The sequence below is a fragment of the Triturus cristatus genome, chromosome 7, assembly GCF_964204655.1.
Source record: "Triturus cristatus chromosome 7, aTriCri1.1, whole genome shotgun sequence".
Classification (NCBI taxonomy): Eukaryota; Metazoa; Chordata; class Amphibia; order Caudata; family Salamandridae; genus Triturus; species Triturus cristatus.
In genome coordinates this window covers 1,101,438,697-1,101,454,329 of record NC_140590.1, presented here as the reverse complement: position 1 = coordinate 1,101,454,329, position 15,633 = coordinate 1,101,438,697, and the positions used below count along the sequence as shown (strand labels likewise).

General features: G+C 44.3%; 1 protein-coding gene across 1 annotated transcript in view; it reads left to right on the top strand.

Annotated features, from left to right (window-relative positions):
* LOC146811157 (uncharacterized) overlaps window positions 1-15,633 on the top strand; it is a 209,535-nt gene that overhangs the window by 108,224 nt on the left and 85,678 nt on the right. The window contains exon 7 of the mRNA XM_085618219.1: window positions 1,960-2,022. Coding sequence (XP_085474345.1) covers window positions 1,960-2,022 — 63 coding nt within the window. The remainder of the gene's footprint in view (window positions 1-1,959; window positions 2,023-15,633) is intronic.

Genomic DNA, 15,633 nt, shown 5'->3' with positions numbered 1-15,633 from the left:
CTATGGTGGACAATGGCAGAACCTATAGCACATGTGGCTCAGCCATTGGTTGGCTTTCTTCTCAACCTCATTTGCTTGCTTCTCATTTGACGGCTTTCTGATCTCTTCTTGTGTTTATACATCTCATGGAGCACAGCTTTTTATCATCCTTTTGACTGGATGTCTTGCATTTTACCCCTGCTCATACTTAGGGAACTTCTTATTTCTAGTTCTGTCACCACTCCATGGTAGTGCATCTGTTTTCTTGCTATCTCTGTTGTGTGCTGCTTTTCCCTCAAATACCCATCACCTCACTTTCCGTGTTGCTCCCTCCCCCTCCAGCTAACATGTTGCTACCCGCCCTGTCTGTCCTTTTTTACTTTCTTGCCTTGGAACAGTAAACTAAATGTTCCAAAAATGAAAATAAATCATGATGCATCATGATACAGACATCCAATGCGGTCCCGCAAGCAGACATGTTTTATTCTTTTTGTGGATGCACAACAGAATTGGCAAAAAGCACCAGCAAAGAAAAAAGGTAGGATAACACAATTGAAAGGCACAACCAATTACCTGAACCAATGTTTGTTCTACCAAATAAGGAAGTAGAAACGTGGCAGAATCTATCACAGCCTTCATGGCTAAGGTCACATTTTGTATCCTGTATGGGGCAGTCTATTTTACGCCACAAAATGTACTTGCAAGTAATGCAGTCCTGTGAGAGAGCAGAGTCCACATGTTCAAGGTTAAGCTTGGAGCACAATCATGTGAAGGGGTGATGAGTTAACTTGTTTCAACTTTAAACAATACTTTACTACTTTATTTGTAAACTATAATCTTGGCACACCGGATTTTTTAAGAAGTCTATCAAAAACAAACGTTCAAATCAATTTGAAAAAAATAATTAAACAAGTCTCATTTGTAGTGTACTTACAGAAATGCAGAGAAATTAAGAATTGTTGTTATTTGACTGAAACTTATTCTAGTGCGAGTCATCAAAGTATGGTGCCAATTTTAGGTACTATTGTGATTTAGGATTTTCTTCCTTTTCGACTTTTATACTTTCCAACACTTGGGGCCAGATTTACGACCCTATTTGAGAGTCTCAAACTTAGACACTGTTTGTGATTCCTAATGGGGTCGCAAACTGCCTGTCTAATTAATATTCATGAGGCAGGTGCAATTTACGACCCCATTGGGAATGGCTAGCACTCCCAGGGATGGTGGCTTGCTGGGGTCAGCAAATCACCATGTCTGTTACTGCTTTCTTAAATATAGTAGTTTAAAAAAAAAGAAAGAAAAAAGAGATGCATTTAAGAAAGACAAATTAAATGTAAGTAGGCAATAGTCCCTGGGACCAATACCTGCTCTATAAATATACTTCCAGTGCCAGTCCCATTTTTGAGTGGCTTACCACCCATTTAAAACTGGTGATAAACAATCTTACATCTTACATGCAACTCGCTATTAGGAAGGGTCACCCTTGTCACTGCTCTTCCTAACAGCGAGTCGCAAACCCAATTTTGTGAATCGATCATATGTTACTGACTCGCAAAATAGGGTATGTACATAGGGCAGACCGACTTTGCGGTCGCAAATGGGCGATTACCCGTTTGTGGCCACAAAAAATGGTCGCACATCTGGGCCCTAGTTTGATAAGCAAGAGCAAAAGTGTTGCTCATGTGCAATTGTCCTGAATCGTTAGGCCACTTGACTTGTATCTGTACTGGCCTATTAGACGCCAGGAGGTAATATCAAAAATGTATATTTAATTGTTCAATTTGAAATGATGCTCCTTTGCATGGAAGTATTATGTGCAACAAGCACTTCTCCTAAGAGGTCTTATGGAATCCAATTTTCATGTGTACTAAAATAAATGTACAGATATAAAAAGGTGAAGGTATTATCTTTTTGATGTATGAAGCTTTGCCTTAGAGGATGGATTCCTGTAACGTTTTCTTTTCTTTGTTTATGTTACAGGTTGGAGTAGAGCTTCTCAGTACTGTTCTTGGTGCGGGAGGTTCCTTGATTTGCCCTCTGACCGTAAGTCATGTGCTTGTCTTAGAAATACTGGCATTGGCTATCCTGAAAATGTAGGGGATTCTGATGTTGCTTTTTTACATATTTGATTTCCACTTATTTCATTCAGAATTAATAGTTTTGACTTTAAAAATTAGCTACTAAATCCCTGCATTTCCGCCTGAATGTAGTTCTGTCTCAGCTGCCATGAATCACCTCAGGGTTTGACTTGGGCAGATAAAACAAGGGAAGAAGGCTCTGTTGGCCGCACTCTTCATCTTTGGCTTTTCAAAGTCTTTTCTGCTCCAATCCATATTTGTCTGGTGTAAGAGTTGAATAACTAGGTCTGTAGTTTGTAATTGATAGAGAAAGAAAGTTTGTGAGCAGCAGAGTAACAGAAGTTTGTTCTCCCTCTTTAAAGTATTTCGAGGACCCCATACCAAATCACTCATATTCCATTATGTGACAGTAACCTAATGCAGCCAGTAACCTCATGATGTTAGAAGGAGTTCCACCAGCACAGTTAGCATCCAATGAACAACAGATCTCCGAGTTACTGCTGTCCATAAAAAGGGTGTAGTACCTCACAGAAACTAAGATCAATTGAGCCGTTAAGAATCTTTACTGGGCAACCACTGTCAAGAAAATTTGGACAAAAATTGAGCTAACAGTTTTTTCTTGCAACACAGTTTTTCAAAAAAATCAGTGCGTAATCTCAAGATTTTACAAACAGTTCTGAAATGGCACTTCCAGTTTAGTCCACTACTTCAGAGTCTGCCTTAGTACCCATAACCACCAGTTTAGTCCACTACTTCAGAGTCTGCTTTAGTACCCAGAACCATTATTTCCTTTGTTACAGTTCCAGATCATGTATGTGCCAGTGTAAATTACTGGATGCACAAAAGACATATATTTGTACCACAATAGAAGCAATGGCTGAAACTTTTTGTTTATCTTGCTAATACCTATATCAGAAAATCAAATACAATCAGATTTATGATATCAAATCAATCAACCAATTAGGATTTGTAGAGCACTGCTTCATCACCATGAGGGTCTTGAGGTGCTGGGAGCGCATGTTGAATGTTCTCCTATTGGTTGAACATCCAGGTCTTGAGATCCTTCCTGAACTGCTAGAGCAATGGCAAGTGTGAGAGGTTGTAGGGGGAGGTTTGTTCCAGGTCTTAGCCACTTGGTGGGATGGTGTTCGTCTGGAGGATGCGTCTAGTGGCTACTAGGGAGAGGGATTTTGAATGGAGTTTCCTGGTAGGTTGGTGGAAATACATTTGATTGCTGAGGTACGCCGGTTCTATGTTGCATAATGCCATGTAAGCATACACCCGAAATGCATTGGAAACACCAAATCTCGAGCTTGTCTACTACATGCAAATGCAATGTGAAGTTCAACATTCATCATTGAATCACGCTTTTGAATAAAAGAAGCAACAAAATACGTTGGATTGAGAATTTATTTTCACGCTTATGCTCATTGGTTTATTATGCAATGTTGAGTTGGTTTGCTTGATGACATTTTGTTAACGATTTTAAAACACACTCATGTGAGTGTCATTTAGGTAGTGCAGGCTTCGTCTAGGACATGCAGTCTTAGAAATTTTTAATGTAAGCATGGGTGAGCATCTTGAACTGGCATCTCATTGCCACTGGTAGACAGTGGAGTGACCTGAGGTTTGGGGTGAACTGGGTCCATCTGGCGGGGTCCAGGGTGAGTCTGGCTGCTGTGTTTTGGATAGTCTGAAGTCGCATCATGAGTTACGCTGTTATTCCTAGGTAGAGTGAGTTGCCATAGTCTTGTTTGCTGGTGATGATACCTTGCTTGACTGTTTGCCTGGTGTTAGGTGGTAGCCATCTGATGACCTTCCTTAGCATTTGGAAGGTGAGGAAGCAAGCGGAGGAGACAGCGCTTACCTGCTTCTTTGTGGATAATGAAACTGTTTGGTAGGTGGATCTATAGGGTATTGGCGCTCCTGGGCAATACGCAGGTAAGTATACTCTGGCACTGAATGAGGATTGTGGTGCATAAGGGTAGGGAGAGCCACCCTTCTCCCATCTGTGTGGATATCCACTGGTAAAACAGAACAACAGTCCCCTGCACACGCTGGATAGCTGAGGAGGAAGCTGATTTTGTAGGCATGTTGGGTGGGTTTGGGCTCAACTTTGGTGGCCACCATACGTTGTTCCAGAGTGTGTCCTTTCCTTTTCCGAAGATGAGTACCTCTGCTTTGTCAGTGTCAAGTTTGAGGCAGATGTTGTTCATCTATACTGTATTAGCACCAAATCTAGTTGCTCGAAAACAGAATGACATAAGGTATTGGCATCCAATGTCAGAGTACTTCCAATATACGTCTGACTTGCATGAATAATCTAGAGGGTTGGTCAAATATCCTGGGATGTTGGTATTATCATATTTTTCAATGTCCCAAAAGCCTAGCAACTTAAGGTGTTCCCCAGTTGAAACATAGATGTCCACTTTGTTGGAGGTGCTGCTGGAATATCATGGCTAGCAACATTTATACATTACTCCTGTGTTACACATTTTACAGGAACCATCAGCCTCCGTATCCATTCTGTCACATATAACAGCATGAATCTGCTTTTCACCCCAATATTCCACATAAGGTCTTCCACTTTTCCCCAATGAATGTATTGTACTTAACATGGCTTGGTGCAATGTCGGAAGAGTACATTAGAATGGCTTTTAGCTGTGGACACCACAGAAGATTAGAGTTTCAACTACGTTATTTACACCACACAGAAGTTTAACTTTGTTGTTTTTTTGTAAGATTGTGGCAGAAGCTGTCAAAGTTCAACTGTGCTTTGTTTATTGCTTCTACTGGACAACAGTGAGTGTAAGCTCAGTATTCTGGGCAGCATGCAATATTTTACTACAGGCGCAGAACGTGGCTGCCTGTATGCTTTTTGCACTACCTAAGTACTACCATGCCTCAGACCTTCTGAGCCTGCTTCACTGGCTGCAGATAGAACAGAGAGTCTATTTTATGACTCTCTGTACAACACACAAGATCTTGCATGGCCAAGGTCAAATTTTGAACAGGTTGTGCTCACCGTTTTTTCTGGCTCGAGCCCTGTGCTTCGCGGACCTGCATCTGGCCTGTGTCCCCCGGGTGCGCAGGGTAAGAGCAGGTGGGCGCTCTTTCAGGGCTATGGCACCAGTCCTATGAAATTCTATTCCTCTAGCTGCTCAGGGCACGCAAGACCACTGGGCTTTCAGAAAAATGCTCAAAACGTGACTTTTCTCTAACCTTTAGGTGAAATTTTTCCCTGCATGCTCCTGTCAGTTTTAGCACTGGGATGCCCCGGTGCTGGGGCAGCCACGAGCTTTATAAGAACTTATAACATATATACACCTACAAAGAGGAGAAATCCCAGGTGAAGTGTTGACTGTCCCTGGAACAGATACAGATACAGCTATACACACCTAAAACATCCCAATGATCAATAGTGCTTCCTCTGTGCAAAATGTATTTTCACTGCACTAATGCACAGATGCATCTCCGACAGCACCAACACCATAGTCCCCCTCAAGAAAAACAACAACACACACGCCAAGAAAGCTAGATGGTTCACCACTGAACTTCAAGGGTCCTGATGCACTTGCCGCCACCTTGAAAAGGCCTGGAGGAACACCAAATCCACAGAAGCCCACTACAGCTTCAGAGCTGCCACCAACGCCCACCACCACCTCATCAGAAAAACGAGGAATAAAGCAATTGAAGAAAGAATCTCCACTCATGCACACAGCAGAAAAGAACTCCTCAACATCATCAAGAAGTTCGCCCAACCCACCAGCGAGTCCACCGACATCCCTCACTCAGAAGACTTCTGCGACAAAACTCAGCACCTTTTTTCACCACAAAATCAAGAGCATCTATGACAACTTCGACGAAGACAAGCAACACACTGAACCCTCACCAAACACCCCGACACCCTAAAGCCAGCGATCAACACATGGAAGACTATAAAGTCAATCCACTCCAGGGCCCCCACGGACCCCTGCCCCCACCACATTTTCAACGGAGCCGCTGAATCCATCACACCCATGATCTGCCACACCATCAACCGCTCCCTGGCAACCGCCTTGTTCACTGACGACTGGAAACATGCTAAGATCAACCCCCTCCTGAAGAAACCCTCGGCGGACCCCACCGACCTCAAAAACCGCAAACCCATCTCCTTGCTCCTATTCCCAGCGAAAGACATCGAGAAAGCCATCAACAGCCAACTCGCCACATTCATCGAAGAGCACAACATCCTTGACTCCTCCCAATCCGGCTCCAGAAAAAAAACACAGTACCGAAACCGCCCTCCTCACCACAACAGATGACATCCGTACCTTACTGGACAAAGGAGAAACAGCAGCCCTCATTCTCCTTGACTTCTCAGCGGCATTCAACACAGTCTCTCACTACACCCTAATACGCAGATTCCACGATGCAGGGATCCAAGACAAAACGATACCAAAGGGGATGATGGATGGAGCATCTGAGTGAATCAAACACTCAACCCCAGTCAACTGATCTGGGTTTAATCCATCATCATTCTTTAGCTCACTCCACCACCCCAGTTCAGACATGACCATATGCAAATCAGTCTGACCCTGAGCCTCATGGGAACAGTCCAGCCCAAACTGCCAAGCCATGTCTTCCCTGGACCGGAAACAAGCATCCTGAGACCGGATTCGGGTTCATAACCCTCATCAGCCAGGCTATCTTGAATCCAGTGGCAAAGTGAGCAAGGTACCCACGTCTGGGCATACCCTGCCAACTTAGAGCGAACAAAGCGATACCAAAGGGGATGATGGACGGAGCGTTTGAGCAAATCAAACACTCACCCCCAGTCAACTGATCTGGGTTTAATCCATCATCATTCTTTAGATCACTCGCCCACCCCAGTTCAGACATGGCCATATGCAAATCAGTCTGACCCTGAGCCTCAAGGGAACAGTCCAGCCCAAACTACCAAGCCATGTCTTCCCTGGACCGGAAACAAGCATCCTGAGACCGGATTCGGGTTCATTACCCTCATCAGCCAGGCTATCTTGAATCCAGTGGCAAAGTGAGCAAGGGACCCACGTCTGGGCATACCCTGCCAACATAGGGCGAACAAAGCGATACCAAAGGGGATGATGGACGGAGCGTTTGAGCAAATCAAACACTCACCCCCAGTCAACTGATATGGGTTTAATCCATCATCATTCTTTAGCTCACTCCACCACCCCAGTTCAGACATGGCCATATGCAAATCAGTCTGACCCTGTGCCTCATGGGAACAGTCCAGCCAGAACTGCCAAGCCATGTCTTCCCTGAACCGGAAGCATGCATCCTGAGACCGGTTTCGGGTTCATAACCCTCATCAGCCAGGCTATCTTGAATCCAGTGGAAAAGTGGCAAAGTGAGCAAGGGACCCACGTCTGGGCATACCCTGCCAAATTAGGGTGAACAAAGCGATCCAAGACAAGGCCCTCAACTTGATCTGCTCCTTTCTCTGGCAGAACGCAGTGGGTCTGACTCCCCCCTTTCCTCTCGGATCCTACACCCACGACCTGCGGTGTCCCCCAGGGTCCTCCCTCAGCCCTACGTTCTGCTCGCCCCCATCGTCAGTCCCTACGGACTCAACATTGTGTCATACGCAGACGACACCCAACTCATCCTCTCCCTATCCAACGAACCCTACACCACCAGACACAACTTTCGAGAAAACAGCTGCCTACAACTAAAGACCAACAAAACGGAAGTACTCATCATGGGCCCAAACCCCGATGCCTGGAATGACACCTGGTGGCCCTCCGCCCTCGGAAGCCCGCCCAGCCCCACAGACCACGCACGTGACCTTGGAATCATCCTGGACTCTGAGCTCCAAATCGACCGCCGGATCAACTCCGTCTCGTCCTCCTGTTTCCACACCCTCCGCCTACTACATAAGACCTTCAAATTGATCCCTATCAAACACAGAAAGACTGTCACTCACACCCTGGTCATGAGCAGGCTCGATTACGGCAACGCATTCTATGCCGGAATAAACAAAAACCTCACCTGCAAGCTACAGAACGTCCAAAATGCCACCGCAAGACTGGTCTTCAACCTGCCAAGACACTGCCACATCTTCCAGCACCTGTGCACACTTCACTGGCTCCCCATCGAAACTAGAGTCAACTTCACGATGCTAACCCACGCTCACAAGGCCCTCCACGACACCAGACCAGCATACCTGAACAGCCAACTCAAATTTCACGCACACCAAAGGACCCTACGATCAGCCCAACTCTCCTACGCTTTGGTCCCCTGCAACAGAAAGACCAGATCAGGAGGCCGCTCCTTCTCCTTCTGCGCGGCCAGAGCCTGGAACGACCTTCCGCTCCACCTCAAACAGATAACATCGCTCCCCATCTTCGCAAGAAACCTCAGAACCTGGTCTTCGACAGACCCCCTCCTTGATGGACTGGAACCTGTAACCCCCCACGCCCCCCAGCGCCTTGAGACCCTTCTGGGTGGGTAGTCATGCTTAACAAACTCCTGATTTGATTTTGATTTGATTAATGCACTTTGTAAGAGGTTTTATCACTACTATTCATTTATATCAATCCCATGCTGTGTCGCCCTCATATCTATCTCACAATTTTGCCAATCAATCTCTTGTTCATTCACTTTCTATTCTACTCATTTTCTCACCAACATCTCTACCTCAGTACATCTCTCACCATCACTGCAATCTTCTCATCACCTTACATTTTAGCCCTGGTCTTACCTCCATATCTTCTTTTATCATACCTATGTTAAAATGTACTAGTTTGATTTCCCTATCTTCTCTTGCTTCCAGGCTGTGTCTTTTACCTCTGTGTCTGCACACTGTTACATCTGTTAATTTCTGTTTATCTTCAAATATATTACCCTCACTCTAACACTTTTATGCTATGTTCTGTCACTCTCTGACCTCTGATGGTCTCTCTCCTCTGTCTTCTGGTTTAACTTGTACCTCTACCTCTTTGATTTGTTTTCCCTTCTCTTAAGGTTTGCTCTTATCACCAGTTTTCCCACTTTTATTTTATTCATTCACACCTTTCTCTGTCACTCACTCACTCACTTCTAGCTCTTCTACCCACCTCTATATCTCTTATACCCAGCCTCAGTTTCCTGTGCCCTGCATATCTTAAACTCACAAAACTCTGTTCCATATTATCTTGAACATTCTGCTGCATCTTTGGTATTATCTAAATCTCTTTAGTATCCCTCTTCAGTTAATCTCATTCACATTCTCTTACCATTATAACTCTGTGTCATTCTCATTTCTATTTACACCACTCTAATCTACTCAACTCTATATCGTTCCATCTTTCTCCGAGTTCTTCCAAATCTATGTATTCTCTATGACCACTGTATCTTTCGGGTTCTCTCTCGCCAACCACACTCATTCATTTTGAAGTTTTCCTCTATCACTCTTTCTGTATTTAATCAAGTTTCTTTCTACTACTCCAGGTTCTCCATTCACACCCGTATCTTTTCATTTCATGCTTCATACCTGTGCCATCAGTCTTCAATCTCTCTTTGTCTCATTCTATCTTTCAGTTCATCTTGTTGTGTTACAGTTCACCTCTCTCACAGTCTTGTCTTCTTTAAAAAGAATAGCTGCATTTCACTCACTCCTTCACTATCTGCTTTTTGCTCTCTTTTTGTTTACCTTTCTTGGGCATCATCTTTTGGCTCTTTGTCCTGTTCTTCCACTTTTTTCGTACCCATTCTCTTGATCCTCTATGTCCCTCTCCTTTTTCTTTTTACATATCCACCATTTCTTTTGTTCTCTTTGTTACCTATTGTTTATTTATATCTTTCCCTCTACCGTTCCTTTCATTCTTTTATTTCTATTGGTCTCTTTCACCTTTTTCTCGTATTAGCTTTTTTATTTCTATATTTCACATAAGCTAATATTGTAGCCTCTTAATATATTTCTTTTTTTGTTGCTACACATTTTGTTCCCAAATCTGCTTTGTTTCTTTCTCATATAGTTCTACTCCTTCTTTATATTTTTGCCTTTTATTTTTTCTCTTCTTTTCCTTACCAGGTCATTCATGTTTTCTTTCTTTTCTTTTTATCAAATGTTTGTTCTTTCCTTACACTTTATTGTTCATCTACAACCCCCCTCTAATTTTTCCTCTCCTATTTCCCTTTATGTTACTTATCTTTTACTGCCACCATGGTCAGTCCATAACACCCCATCAAATGATGAATAAAAAAGCCCTTGGTAGACAGTTCTTCACTCAAGGTAGTTCCCCAATACATAGAAGATTATGCTATGAGGAAAATATGATCTAGTTTGCCATACCGGTATAGCATACCTGTCCATGTTGGGTTAATCTTCAGAAATAACAAATTCATAACTGTGCTGTGAAGGGATGTTTTACCAACTTGTGTGGAACATTTCAACAGCTTTTTTGTTCCAGTGACCACATCCACTGAGTTACAACTAGTTCTCACAAAACAGGTATAGAACAGAAAACAGCTGTACAGAATGTCTCAAACAAAACAGATCTAGCATGAGAATCAGCCCCCATTCCTTTTTTTAAAGGATGTGCATTGTTAAGTGTCATCAAGAAGATCATCAACACCCAACTCTATGAGTTAATCGAAGAGACCCAAGTCATTGACATGTGTTTTAATTTGCTTTCTTGAGCTTCTGCATCACGGAGTGTGTTTTGCACTGATTGGCTGCCACTGGCCAATAAGACGCGACGGGAGGAACCTGTTTGCCCACCGATATTTTTAAACACATCGGATGTGGACGCACAGCGGACGGGCGCAGCGGGCGTGCTAAGGCGTGCCTAAGGCAAGCCCGTCTGCCTCCGTCCACACCTGGACGTCGCCAGACGCCCGCCAGCCAACCCGCCCGTCCCCTAAATGCTCTACGATCAAACCTACCACTCCCAGGATCACGCCATCAGACACGGGGTACATCAGAGTTCGATACTGAGCCCGATGCTCTTCAATATTTATGTACAACCCTTGGCTGTGGTAGCAAGAAGCAGAGGGTTGTCGTTGGTGTCTTATGCCGACGACATCCAATTGGTCATTGCGTTTTCTAAGGAGTGCAAAGATAACCTCGTTAAATTTGAAGAAGATATGCAGGTGATTGCCAACTGGATGACAACAAATTGCCTGCAGCTTAATGAAAGCAAGTCGGAGATACTTTTGCTTGGGAAAGTCAGTGATATGTGGTCAGAGCAATGGTGGCCAGACAAATAAAAACCTGCACCATTGCCTAAAGAGGCAGTCAAGAACTTAGGCTTCTGGATCGATACACACCTGTCCTTTGACACTCAATCTAAATTAGTTGCAGGGACTTGTTTTGGACTCCTGAGGGGAGTAATAATCTTTATTGGGTTTATTTGACCCTAAAATTTGTCAAAACATCCTACAGGTCATGATCTTGTCTAGGCTAGATTACGGGAACTCCCTATATCTAGGTGCCAATAAATTCTGTATTCAGTGCCTTCAAAGAATTCAAAACGCGGCAGCCCGCACCTTGCTGGCACTCCCAAAGTCATGCTCAGTGTCCAAGCTCCTACCTAAATTCCACTGGTTACCCGTAGAAAAAAGAATTCAGTTTCAGACATTTTGTGTTGCATATAAAATCATGACCCAACAAGCACCTCCGGTTCTAGCAGCTTTGCAACTAACGAACGTTCCGAGACGCTCCTTACGCTCAGCCAATCATGGACTCGCATATACCCCCGAGTGCTAAGAGCGAGAGCGGGTGGTCGCGCTTTTAAAGTTTTGGCAGCTAAACTCTGGAACTCTCTTCTAATTCCCATCAGAGGGCTCTAGAATCATCTGGCGTTCCGTAAAGCCGTAAAGACCTGGCTTTTCTCGACTTAACTTTCATCTTCTGTCTGGGCAGTTTTTAGTCACCTGTACCTCGGGTAGCGCTGGGACGCTGGGGCAGCTATGCGCTGTATAAATCCAAATCAAATCAAATTAAATCTCCCAATCTGGCTTCTGAAGCAACCACAGCTCAGGGAAAGGTACATCCACTATCTCCTTGACCAAGGCAAAACAGCAGCCCTCATCCTATTGGACTTCTTGGCCATCTCCGATACCGTCTCCCACTGCCTCCAAATCATGAGACTCCACAATGCCAGCATTTGTGACAAAAGTCTGGACTGGATCCACTCCGTCCTTACTGACCGAACACATTGAGTCAGACAACTTCTGTTCCTCTCAAAAGATACAGAGATCATCTTTAGAGTGCCCCTGGGCTCCTCCCTGAGCCCTACCTCTTCAACCTCTACATGGCACCCCTCGCGGCTATTGTCAGCAACCAAAGACTTAACATTGTCTCCTACGCTGATGACACTCTGCTGATCCTCTTCATCAACCATCCCACACCCTCCAGAATCAACTTTCACAGTGGGATGAAGGCTGTTGCCACCTGGATGAAAGATAGCTGGCTCAAGCTCAACTCAGACAATACCACAGTACTCATCCTGCGACCCGCCCCCTCAGCCTGGGACAACTCCTGGTGGCCCACTGCACTGGGAACCCCACGGACCATGCACATATCCATGGCATCATACTGGACTCCTCACTCACATTGAAGTGCCAGATCAATGCTTTATCCTTCTCCTGCTTCAAACTGCTCCGCATATTTGAAATACATTCAGATGGATGCCCACAGAATCCAGAAAGAGATTCACTCACGCACTCATCACCAGCAGACTCGATTACGGCAATGCACTCTATACCGGAGTCACCCAGAAACAGCTGAGGAAATTACAGAATATTCAAAATGTAACAGTCAGACTGGTCCTAGACATCCCCGCCACAGCCACATCACAGAACACCTTCGACAACTCCACTGGCTCCTACTCAAAAAGAGGATCACCTTCAAGCATCTCACACATGCCTGCAAAGCTTTCCACGATGTAGGATCAGCATATATGAAACACCACCTTTCATTCCACATACCCACCAGAAAACTGCACTCCATCCAACTTGCCCTGGCCATGTTCCCACTGATTTACAGGACCAGAACTGGAGGAAGATCCTTCTCCTACCTCACTACCATGACCTAGAACACCCTGCCCCTCCACTTCATGCAATCCCCATCACTGACCCAATTCAGGAAGGAACTCACGACCTGGCTCTTTGACTGCTGATCCTCCATGCCCAGATGGATAAGCAACCCCCTCCCTCAGCGCCTTGAGACCCTCCGGGGTGAGTAGCCATGCTATACAAACTCCTGATTGATTGGTTAAGTGGTCCATGCCAGATTTGACACCTTCAGCCATTGTTGCTGTTTAATGCAAAACACTCTGGAAACCCAGATTGTTAGGCTCATGTTCGCAGTGGCAAAACAAGAACTATGAATTCCAGAATGCAGAGTAATATTGGCCAAAAAACTAGGACTTGTTGAAGATGCCAAATATGATATCGGGTCTTTTGGCAGATATGTGCACTTAATTACTCCATGAAATATGGCAGACAATGATCCTTAATGTTGACAATTAAACTGTATTGCCAAGTATTGTTTATTTTCAAAGTACCATCACATGCTTGTGGCTTTTAATGTTGAAAGTGCCTGTTTTGAGCTCCAAAAATTAGATCTTGTAGTGCACACTTAACAGCTTCTTATTGATCACAGGATTAAATAATGCATTTAAACATTATTTTTGCTTTGCAAAGTTTATTGTAATCGGAGCTGTTTTGCTATCAACTTTAAATGTTTTATAATCGTCAGTGAGCCTTTGGATTTCTGTCCTTCCATGCTCTCTCCTACTCAGGTGAATGCAGTGGCTGAGAAAGTAAAACTAATGCTGTGGTATGAGGAGCCTGAACTACACCGCCAGTGCATATTGCAGATGGTTAGAAGGCCTCACCTTGAAAATGGTACATTCCAGAAAACCTCAACTATGAGGGGCCTTCCACATTCCTTTGAGAGATAGAGCCATGGAATTACCCTAGCCCTGCTATGATAGTGAGCTGAGCAGTTGAGTCATAACTCCTGTGAATGAGTTCCTTTTCTGCAAATGAAGGCCCCTGAACCTCAGTTTCACCTGTGCCGTGGGGTCCCCACAGCTCCAGGGGGATTTGGGGACTTAGGTTATGTCGCTGTTTTTAAGTGAGGTCGACTACTTTTGCCACCAATGCTTGTCTTACAAACACAGTTTTTCATGTATTCAGTGGGCTTTGGTGTTACCTAAAAAATATTACTTTTAACACTTTTCTGGTGAGGCATGCCAGCTTTCGGATGGAAGAGGTTTTAAAGCACACAAAAGAGAAAACTACTTTTGATTTTTACTTTTATTGGGAAACAGGGAGGATTAGGAGCAATCTTGTTTAAAACCATATCAGTTTAAGAACATTTTATCTCTAAAAGTGGCACTTTGACTACCAAGTAAACAGAGTTGTCATTGTTATATATATATATATATTTTTTTTTTTCCTGCAGAGATTTGCTATGAAAAGAATGCAATGTGCACGGGCAGCGCTACAGCACTATGGAGCATCTGGATCTTAATTATTTTCCCACACTGTCTTCCCTTCCTTCAACCAATTATACCTCCTGCTATCTTCTCTCAAGATGTCAACCTCTTGGCCATGTACCCATGTTTTGAGGTTATTGTGTAAGGACTGCAAAACTGCCCTGGTTGTTCTTGCAACCACTTACCTCAAACTCTTTCCCTTCTTTAAAAATCCCATGCTCATGACCTGTCCCTTGTCCATCATCATATTGTGGTTTAGCTCACAGGTATTGCTAGGCTTAAATTTAAGTCACTGAATTATAGGCTCACCATATTTGCAAAAACTTGCACCACACCATATCCCCACTAGAAACCTACAATCTATATTGTCACACTTCAATTTAATGGTTGTTTGTTGCAATTTCAACCACATTTATTTCAAATTGCATTTATTTCGGATCTGTAATTCTGGATTATCTATATGTGAACCTTAAAAGTGTTTTTACAAATATTTTACCTACATTTATTCAAACCTTTATAAGTGTTGTATTTGTCCTATTGTTTTAGTTTTTGATAATAATTACTATACATGTAAAGTTTTATAAGTATTTACACTATAACTTAATCAAATGTTTTTTGATAATTTGGGGGCGCTGGAGGGTGGACTAACAAGATGGCTGCACTATAGTGAGGCTCCGTCAGCCCTTTAGAAAACATCCATAAATCATCCTGAACATGTGGAGTAATCTCACTGTACTCTGCCCCAACAAGCAGCGGAGGGTCGGCAGGAGTGACGCAACCCATTAGAAACGAGCCAGAGACAGCGGCGGACCAGCTGGGCGCTTTGCAAATTTGCGGCCAGTGAGGTGCGGTGCTACTGGCTGGGCTGAGGGAGGTGAGGGCCCGCTGCCGCCCGCAGAGACCATGAGACAACAGCCGCATTGGACTGCCGGGACTCGACTGTAACAACTCTGCACACACGTGCAGACATCCGAGTGAGGTGACAGTGCCACCGCGGAGACCGTGTGACCAGGAGCCGCCCCTGCACCTGCGGACTGCTCACCACCCAGGGGGAACCCCTGCGCTGGGCAGCGCAGCGTGGGGCGGGGGTCTGGAATTGCCATGAGCAGCGCACAGTTCTGCTG